Below are 10,789 nucleotides of genomic sequence, written 5' to 3' on the forward strand. Positions count from 1 at the left end.
GTAGATTAAAAACCTGTATACACACATGACAGGTTGTACAATATACCGGATTATAAATGTAGATTTTTTCCATAACAAAGATTAATCCAAGTCAAAACTACATGAAATTGAAACCTGCAAAACTTAGTATTTCCTCAAAATCCCAAACTTGGATATCCATTCACAATCTTATGATTTTGGCTAATGAAATCATAAAAACAAATGTTAGTACTCCTGTCCAAAGACGCTACGTATATCCTTCCATCACGGCACAACTTTTCCATGTGTAGGCTGTACAACAAACTACTCGAGGCGCTGTTTCCATCTGCATTAGATTCAGCTTCCGAGCTTTGAGGATCTCATCATATCTCCCAGTCTCCTAATTTATATGAGTACAAACTACTTGAACAAAGATTAGTTATACGAGTACAAACTACTCGAGCAAAGATTAAAACGCGTTACATGTTTCCATCTGCATTAGATGCAGCTTCCGAGCTTCGAGGATCTCATCATATCTCCCAGTCTCCTGATTATACGAGTACAAACTACTTGAGCAACGATTAAAACGCGTTACATGCTGTTTCCATCTGCATTAGATGCAGCTTCCGAGCTTCGAGGATTTCTCAGTCTCCTAATTATATGAGTACAAACTACTCGAGCAAAGGTTAATTATACAAGTACAAATTACTCGAGCAAAGATTAAAAAGCGTTATATGCTGTTTCCATCTGCATTAGATGCAGCTTCAGCGATCTCATCATACTTTCCAGTCTCCCCATTATACGAGTACCTTAGCAAATGAACATAAAACAAAAAGAATCAGTTAGGTCACCGATATTAATGTTCGGAACTCAGATTTCTTGGAGCGCTTGCCTAACTACCAAATTAAAAACTCAAGGGCTTAAGACATTAAAAAAGAAGAAACATTTAGAAATCAACAGAAATCAGACAGCAAAGTTATTACCATTGGCCTGATGCGGCATAACAGTACAGTCCCGTAGATGCGTCATAGTAGTAACCCGAACTGCTGCTGTAATAGTACCTGGAGGAATAATGGAAAATTAATGTCAATCAACTTCTTGAGGAAATTCAAAAGCCAACACTTAACGTTTTTCCACGGGCTTCAAAGAAATATAATCGAAATACGGAACTGCTAGAATCATGACTTGATTGATTATCTACCAGCCCCAAAATACAATGGAGGATGACAATTATTAACACTTGCCAAGATTAGAAACTAAAAAAAGATAAAACTGAGAAAAGAAATAAAAATAGATTATCAAAATCTTAACTACAGATGTTTCAAGCCACGAAAATAGTGACAGGAAGAGGGTAAATTACAATCATAGCACCTGAACTTCACTTTTACATGGTTGTACCTAGATTTCATTTTGCTACAACCCGTTAACCATTAAAAATGTGGATAAAATATAACTATGGTAGCTGAACTTTAACTTCTTTCACACTGTCGTACCTAAACTTCATTTTTGAACAAGAGGCATAGTTTGACAAGGTCTTTTACTTATATGTGGGACCCACTTAAGTTGTAAAGACAATTTAGTCATTCCATTCTATCTCTAATCTTCTCATTCTCTCTTTCATTTTTTATTCTTCCCTGTCTAAAACAATTTCTTCCCATACTAGAACAAGACCCACCACGACCATATTTTTTTGTGCAAAAATAAAATCTAGGTACCAAAGTGTAAAAGAGGGAAAGTTCAGGTACTATGGTTGTAATTTGCCCAACAGCAAGCTCTTATCTATAGTTTAAGAGGGATTTTTTGGCAATTATTCAAGAACCACTACTTCAATTATCTGTATTATATCATACTCGTTTCAAATATTTGAAACCGATTTCCAGCAAGGAATAATGACCATAATACGCTGCTTGATACCTGGAATTAAGGGTCAAAATGACCCTCAAACTTAGCAGTCATAATCAGTTTAGCCCAAATCGAAGTTTAGGTATCAACTGAGCCCTTAAGTTGTCAAATTTTGACAAATTGGCCCCAAGATACAATCAGTTTTAATACCAAAAATTTATAAAACTTGGGCCCAGTTGTCAAAATTTGCCAACTTGAGGGCTAAGTTGATACCCAAACTTTAATTTGGACTAAAATGATCCCGACTGCCAACTTTAAGAACCATTTTGACCCTTAATTCCATAATACCTAATGCCACACACTGCACAAAGCTACAATGCTTCTTCTTCTTTTTCCATTTAAATAGGAAAAGCAAAAACTACTTAAAGGGCCAGAGGCAGCTCATAAAGACACAAAAGTACATCCTGAGGTCAGGTCACTTCTCTAGGGCCATAAACATGGAATTGAGTATAACAAGTAAAAGACTAACAACAACAATTATTTAAAAGCACAGGGAATCCAACCGCAATTCATTTGGAAAAGAACATTTCATGAGATTGAGAAAGTACCCAGAGGTCTCATCATAAACATAATCATCTTGCAAAGCTCCAGCTGCGAGCACAAGGAAAACAAGCCAATCAAGTAATGGATTATGATTACCATTTCATCAATGTAATTTAATATGAGAAAGTTATTAGGCCTATGTACTTGGCCCAAAATTTCAACTGCCCCCCTAAACTTTCAAAACTTCCAAATGACCCCTATTATTGTCCAATTCAATAACCCCATATTTCTCAATAGAATTTGTTGGATGCAAAAAATGGGAGATACTCTTTGCCATGTGCCAAAGTGCTCGCCACGTGTAAAAGTGCTCGACACGTGTAAAAAAGAAAATGCCAAATAATTAGAAGCTTTTGAAAGTTCATGGAACAGTTGAAGTTCTGAATGCAATTAGACAAGAATAGGGGATTACAGCATGCAATTGGAAAAGAATAGGGGGTCATTTGGAACTTTTGAAAGTTCATGAGGACAGTTGAAGTTTTGGGCCAAGTACAGGGGGCAACAAATGTATTAAGCCAAGTTATTATTATTATAAATAAGTAAGGCTTAATACATCTATAGCCCTCTGTACTTGTCCCAAAAAGTCAACTACCCCCTTGTAATTTTGAAAAATTATATTTACCCTTGAACTTGCTTAAAGTGACCTATTGACTCTCCCAAAGGTACCTATTAGCCCCTTAACTTTCTTAAAGTGATCTATCCAAGGGTACACATTTCAACTTTTCCAAAATATCTCCTTCCTCTGCCAAGTGTATTTTAGGGGGTTAATAGGTCGATTTAAACAAGTTCAGGGGATAGATAGGACATTTTAAAAGTATAGGGAGACAGTTGACTTTTTTAGACCAGTACATGGGGCTAAAGATGTATTAAGCCAAACTTTTAACTCAAATAAGCGATAATAGCTTACATCCAGGAACAAGGTGCAGGCCATCTGAAGATGATTGAGTGACTCCACTAGAATGAGAGCCAGAAGCCAAAGTACTGCTTTCAGAAGATGGCTTAGCAACCGTTTTATCATCATCATCATCTCCAAACATGTCAAATCCATCAGCATCATTGTTGGAGGTTTCTGCAGCAGGTGCATTTGGGTTTGAGACTCCCACGTCAGAGTTAGACAGAATTGAAGAAGATGCTCCAAGGTCTGTAACATTGGACAATAAGTCCGTCATACTGCAATCAGAACCCTCCAGGCCTGTGCTTAAAGATATGTCCTTCCCTCTAGCTAGAGCTAATTTCTCATATCCTTCTGAAAAAAAAATAGGACAGATATGTAATAATCTGACAGGGAATGACAATTTGAAAACAGCTAATTAATAATCAAGATTAGTCATATCATAAGACATCATTCCATTGTAAGAGCAAATCATGCATTAATAAAGCCATAGACGTATGTCTTGATTAGTGCTGTAAATGAGCTGAGACGCTCATGAGCAGCTTGGCGTTCTGCTCGATTTATAAACGAGCCGAGCTTGGGCACGGCGAAACTCGGCAGGAAAGCTCGTGAGCAGACTCGATTAAAGGTTCATGAACAAGCTCGATTATAAAGGGGGAAATGTAAAACAACATAGTTTTATGTAAACTTTAGTTTTGTAGGTTTCATAACTATGTAGTTTTGTGTTAAAGAAATTTCAAATGAACATAATTAATGAGTTCGCGAGCAAAGTTCGGAATTAACAAGTTGCTTTGCTCGCAAGCAGCTCACGAAAAGGACGTTGAGCTCGAGCTTGAGCTCGTCAATTTTCTAATGAGTCAAGCTTGAGCAGGCCATAACTCTGCTCAGCTCAATTACCGCCCTAGTCTTGATTGCAATCATAAAAGTAGGTCATAGCCAAATTTTACACATAAAAGGTGAATCTTTTTTTGTTTACAAGGAACAACACACAGAACAAATCTGACAATCATAAAAGTACGTTGTCGACTATATAAAGGGAGAGGGAATTTAAATAAATTCACCAACATTTGACACATAATATCATCATATCCAGAATGCATGAACAAATTCAAATCTGAAAAGAATACCCCACAGAAACATATGCAAATAGTTCTCTGGAACAAACTATAACCTTTTGTGGTTTTCTTAAAAAAAATACACGATTGCTGAAACTAACACAGAGAAAACAAGAAGCTAGAATGACACCAACCTGCCTCTCGCTTGAAAACCTCTTGTTTGTCATGGTAAACATCTGAAGAATGGAACAGTGAGTAATTAATAATTTAGCAAGGCTATAAAGGAGAGGGGATAACCAGGAGACAGAACAAGTTACAAAGATTGTGATGACAGTAGATAAATATTATTTACCCTAAATGGGGTAAATAATTTATTAGTGCCTACATTTTTACCTAATTCACTATTTAGTCATCGTATTTTAATAATACACTGTTAAGTCATTAACTTTTGTCCTATTCAACAGTTTAGCCTCTCAAATATTTGAATTATTAAACAGTTTAGTCTCTTATAGAGGGACTAAACTGTTTAATAGAACAAAAAGTTAAGGATTAAACAGTGTATTATTAAAATAAGAGGACTAAACAGTGAGTTGGGTAAAAATGTGAGGACTGATAAATTACTTACCCTAAATATAGAGAAAATGATTGAGAAAGAGTATTATACGTGGTGTGAATTTTCTCCAGTACATCTAACTGAAAACATCTCAAGTGTACCCTCAATTATCTGAAGTGAAGCACTTACTATATTCACCATGTTCCAATAACTTGTTTGCATCTTCAGTTAGCTGGTCAAATAGAAGCTGTGTCTCTGTTGACATTTTCTCTTTCCTCTTGTTTGAACCGCCTTTGAACCTTCTCAAAGCTTGCAAAACCTGTCACCAAAATGAAGTTGGGTCATACCAAATGTTGCAGTGCACCTAACACAGTGAGCGTCATCATCATCATATGAATGATACAAATTAGATTGAACTCTGAAGTAAAAGATCTGTAACATATGGTTTTCTCAGACAGCAGGATCCCTAATTTGCCAAGCATAGTTGTTAAAGGCGCGCCTTACGCAAGGCTCAAGATAGTAGCCTTGATTGCACAAGGCGAGGTGCAGTTTAAAAGGCTCTGGCCTTGTGCGCCTCGCCTGGGCTTGGGAGTCTGAGTCAAGGCATTCCTCGGTAACATATAATGTTTTCACTAGGTTTTTTTTACTGTTTTTTGTCAAGGCTCTACCCCGGTACACTGTGCAGCCAAGAAAAGGCATTGGGCAGAACTGAAACAAAAACAATAATTGAAATTCCAACCACTATCATTCAGGATGTATACCAAAGCTAGCTGTTTATGAAAATCTAAAATCTCAGCTTTACGAGAAAGAATATAATTTATAATTACAAAATTAATAAGAATATTAAAATGAAACTTAATACAAGTGAAATATACATGTACGGTATTTTACGCATAGTTTCAAACATGTATATATAACTCTAATATGTACTTCTAATGTTCTTATAATTAACTATTGATTAGACAAATATTTGAAGTATGTTAAACTAAGTATGTTTATATTATATGTAGTGTGACTGAATTTAGATACTATACAAAATATACAATATTATATAAACGTCTTTATCAGTCATTTTACATATTGGGTGTAACTTCCGACCGCTAAGTTATCAAATGTTCTACAATCAATATGAGCTGCTAACCTGATTGGTGACCAGGACCACTATTAGTATTTGGATCAACAGAATTTGGTCATAGCCATCATACTTGCTCAATCTATCCCCCACTTCCCCAATTTAGCCATATAGAGAGACTAATCAAATTGGATTCTATTATTTTTCAATATCCGAAACTACAAAGAACTCCCAATGATTGTTAATTTCAAGTGCTCGAGTACGAAGAGTTACCTTCTACATCAAAGATGATTATTTTACAAAGAGACACCATCAAATACGACTCTATTAAATCGTCTACACCCAAAATAACTTGAAATAAATGTTTATTTCTAATGATTCAGTCTTGAATTATTGGCCCCTTGTACACATAAATGTGATTCATAAATTCATTATGTGATTCCTAATTAGGGCAGTAAAAGCTCAACTGTTGTATCCTTACATGAATAGATATGAGGTTCACACATTTATGAGCAAGTACCCCCAACAACCTTGGAGGAAATGAGAACACATACATGTCTCTCTAATAGTTACTCATGTGGATCCAACCAGATATCAAATTGATAATAATGAAACTGATGTTGCTATTATTTATCAACAAAGAATAGATATGGAATTGACTAGTCCGCACTTCTGTTTGTTTGAGTCACTAACCTAAGCTGCAAGACACCAGAACATGGAACTAAGAAGTACCAACTTTACTCACTATATAAATCAATTTACCCAATCTGCTTTTAATTTAAGAAGAAAAACAGAATGTATAAAATTCAAAATGATGTACTTTGATTGTTCTTAAGCATAAAATATGATAACATGAAAATATGAACTCATATCATGTTTAATTCTCAAATAAACAAAATCAAATGAAAAAAATTACCGTTTCTCCTGGCTCAAGCACACTAGCAATGCGCTTCTTTATCATTCCAATGTCTTCAGAAGTAAGGTCAACGGCATCATTTTCATTCTCTTCCTTTGATGATACCGCAGAACTTAATCCAGCATATCGTGGATCAACTTCAATGCTATCAAGCCAAGCATCCTACAAGAATCCCCATCCATATCATCAACATATCTGGTTCTATTTATACAAGAATGCACTTCAAAACAAAGCTTTACCTTGATTTGTTTCTCATTTACATATTCAACGAAATTCCCCTGTGCATCAAAATAGCCTTCTTCTCTTTCTTGGTCAAGGTTAAAAGGTTCTATTTGAATCCCATCGTCAACAAAATTCTCATTTTCCTGCCAAAAGAAATCTCCCATCATTGCGTATCTTTTCCTTTGTCCCAATTACTGATGAATCTGACATATATCTTGACTGAAAGAAAATTCTGTCACTTCAGGAAAAAATAGGTATTCCTACTTATTGCCATTCAAAAAAGCATAACAGGACCTTATAAACTTCACGGCTCTAGCAATCTCTCACATACTATAGCAATAAAATACTTATACAGTTCAAGTTTCCAAGTCTTAGATAGAATGAACACTGCTTTTCTGGTTTTAAACATAGGTAGATATAGATAACCTAGAGCTTGCTTGTACAGAAAAAATGAGATAATATGAAAATCAGCAGCAATGCAAAGCAGTGCAAAGCAGTGCAGGTCAATAAAGGAGCCAACAAGCTGCAGCTTAGGGCATATGCAACTACAGTGAAAGTAACATTTCACTGAATACGACCCTCATACTGTTATGCAACTTATGAAAGGAGAATCAGGTTTAACTTCAAGTACTGTTTGTTTTCCTACTTACCATATCCACAAAGTGGTCATTTATAAGTAATTACTTCATTGCTATTACTTGAAAAGTGATAACCCTTATACTGTTTAAACATTTTTTAAACCTTATTATGAGTTACTGGTTATTTCTGACCAAGGCAGAACTTAATTATTTTGAGTTGATTCTGCAAAAACTTGATAACTTTAGTTAATTTTGGAGACAGTTCTTCTTGCAATAGTTAGCATTTTTACTTTCTTATTGCTCTCCTGCTTTGATATTCTGCTTGTCATTATTATTAACTATTAAGCACTTCAAGTTTCATCCAATTTACAATTACCTTTATATATAACAGCTAGAAGCTTTAAAGATCTCATCATTATTATCCCAAATATAATCCCTTGTTCCATCACATGATAACTGATATACCCAAAACATGTTTTGTATTGTTGAAATCATAGTTCAATGATCTCCATTTGCTTGCTTATATGCAGTAATGCACCAAACCTGCATATAACCTCCCTTATAACCTTCAAAACATTCAACCTGTAACATGGCAATACCCCTTTTCACTACATTTATCAAGTAAAAACACACCACCACCAAAATAAAACCCTCACTATGAGACGCAATTCAAAGTCATCCAAAAACTAGGAGCCCTAAGCTGCTTCAGGTTTTCTATTAACCTTAAAATGCCTTATTTCGAAAAACGAATGCAGACAGATTGTTAAAATATATTCTGTCATATAAATACTGTTATGGACAAACAATTCCCTAAAAGTTCAACAGACGAACTTATCAAATCAAAATTGCTTCAAAGAAACTCCTAAGCTACTATAATAATCCAAATAAACAACACAAAACAAAAACTCACCTCATAATTAACTTCAGCAGCAGAAGCATCGTTGATTTCTTCACTAAAAAGTTCAGCTGTGATCAAACTTCGGCGCTTTGCACGCTCCTGAGCAGCCAAACGAGCTTCTTTTGTGTCAACAGGAGCTTCTTCAACATTAGGCCTATCAACAGGTACTTCGTCCCCTGGCTTAATCTTCCTCCCTTTAGGAAACCTAACTTTCTTCTGCCTGAAATACGGAAATTATCCAATTTATGACCAACAAACGATAAAGACTCGAAGAAAATAAGAGAGCGAGCTGTGAAATTACTTTGGGGGTTTGTTGGATTCGTCGTCTTCCAAGTCTTCAAGGAAAAGGAAAGGGCGTTTGCGACTTGAGCGAGAAAGAATTTTACCTTCCATTGTAAAAGAACAAAACTCCACTTACTGTTTCCGAGCAACACCGCACCAGAGAGGAGGAGAGAGGAGTTCTCAGTGCCAATAAACGAAAAATGGCTCGCGAATCACCGGTTCGCGTCCCTGCAATTGAATTAAAAATGAAATAGAATAAAACAGAGAGGGCAATTACGTAACTATACTTTCCACTTTGTTAGGCATAACCAGGCCTGTCCACGGGTCCCGGTACCCGCCCAGACCCGTGTCTTTTGGACCGGGTTTGGACAATGAAAATTGATCTTAGGCCCAGGTCCGTTAAAGCCATTCTATTTTTTGGATGGACCTTGGATTAATAAAAATAGCATGGGTCGGTCCAATTTGGCCCGTCTACTAATATTAATTAATAAATTTATATATTTATATATTAAATATTTAATTTTAAGTATAATTTTTATTTTTTATAATTAAAAATTATATATATTTTTTTAGGTGGTTTATATGGGTTGTGTTTAAGATTTGATTTTTAAGCCCGAGTCCAGATTTACCCGAACCTCCCTAAATTAATAGCGGGCTTGGATTGAGCATTTTTATCTAAAAACGCAATAGGTCCGGCCCGACCCCGACCCATGAACAGGTCTAGGGATAACGTTCACATTTTCCCTTAATGTTTTTGGGGAGGTGCGGTTTTACTGTAACATATGAAATAATGCAATTTTACCCCTAATGTTATCAAGCAAGTTCAATTTTACCCTACACAATAGAAAATTTGAACTGACATCAGATCTCTCAAATAAGTTTTTCGATAAAATAAAATAGTTATGTGTAATTTGACGGATTGTTTATACATGTTTTAATAACACAATAAGCATTTTATGCAGTTTTTTGTAATTAACTTGTATCTGATAGGCTTAAATATTGTTATTTCGGTATGTTATTTGTAACAGTGTTAGTAACAGAATAAATATTTTAAACATAATTAATATTTGCAAGGTCTAATGCGATAGTTAAATGACAAGTTAAATAATAATAAAATAGTATGTTTAAATTTTCTGTGAGGTAAGGATAAATTTGATATTGTTTGACAATGTTATGAGTAAAATTACACAATTTCATATGTTAAGGGTAAACTTGCACTTCCCAAAAAAAAACATTAGGGGCCAATTTGTACATTATCCTCTTTGTTAGTTTGAAAAACCAATTAATAAGGTCTAAATTTACTTCGATAGTTTTCGGAAATTGCAGTTTTACTCCTAGCATATGAAATATTTAGTTTACGCTTAATATTGTCAAGCAATATCAATTTTACCACTATCTAATAGAAAATTTGAATGAACTAATTTGACAGTTATTCGATTGCTACATCAGATCTTCTAAACAAGTTTGTCGACAAACTAAAATAGTTTCGTATATTTTAGCAAGTTATTTATACTGGTTAGTAAATATTTTAGGCAATTTTCATGATCACCTTGTATCTACAAAATATTTACATTTTGGCCGGGTTTTTTTAATTATATTAGTAACAAAATAAATATTGTAAATATAATTGTTGTTTGAAATGTTCAATATGACAGTTAAATAACAGGTCAAATAATAGTAAATCGGTCTGGTTATAATATATGTTAAGCAATGGTAAAAAAAATTGATCTTGTTTGGATACATTATGGATAAAATTATTTCATTTCGTACGTTAGGGAAACTTTGCACTTCAAGAAAAACTATACAACCTGTTAAAATGCACGAAACTACTCTAGTTTATCGATAAATTTGTATGGGAATAACTTTCAAATCAGTCTATTTAAATTTTATGTGAGGTATGGAGTAAAGTTGATCTTGTTTG

At 34.7% G+C, this 10,789-nt stretch overlaps 1 protein-coding gene across 1 annotated transcript; it reads right to left on the bottom strand.

Moving 5' to 3' along the window:
* Positions 1-81: 81 nt before the first annotated feature.
* On the bottom strand, positions 82-9,092 carry LOC136220783 (uncharacterized). The gene is made up of 10 exons (XM_066008570.1): positions 8,888-9,092; positions 8,599-8,806; positions 7,128-7,253; positions 6,889-7,050; positions 5,090-5,219; positions 4,542-4,583; positions 3,308-3,646; positions 2,409-2,451; positions 942-1,019; positions 82-767 (listed from the first exon to the last, which is right to left on the bottom strand). Exons 1-10 carry the CDS (start codon positions 8,977-8,979, stop codon positions 689-691), a joined length of 1,299 nt encoding a protein of 432 aa, XP_065864642.1. The 5' UTR covers positions 8,980-9,092; the 3' UTR covers positions 82-688.
* Positions 9,093-10,789: the final 1,697 nt, after the last annotated feature.

This window comes from Euphorbia lathyris, chromosome 2 (assembly GCF_963576675.1).
Source record: "Euphorbia lathyris chromosome 2, ddEupLath1.1, whole genome shotgun sequence".
Taxonomy (NCBI): Eukaryota; Viridiplantae; Streptophyta; class Magnoliopsida; order Malpighiales; family Euphorbiaceae; genus Euphorbia; species Euphorbia lathyris.

Bases quoted from the DNA above. Each gene is read 5' to 3' on its own strand.
- LOC136220783 (XM_066008570.1), bottom strand. From the start codon at position 8,979: ATGGAAGGTAAAATTCTTTCTCGCTCAAGTCGCAAACGCCCTTTCCTT. The intron at 5,220-6,888 runs GTAATTTTTTTC...TTTTGGTGACAG, and splicing joins TGCTTGAGCCAGGAGAAACG to GTTTTGCAAGCTTTGAGAAG. The intron at 3,647-4,541 runs GTTGGTGTCATT...TTTTTTTTTCAG, and splicing joins GGTTTTCAAGCGAGAGGCAG to AAGGATATGAGAAATTAGCT.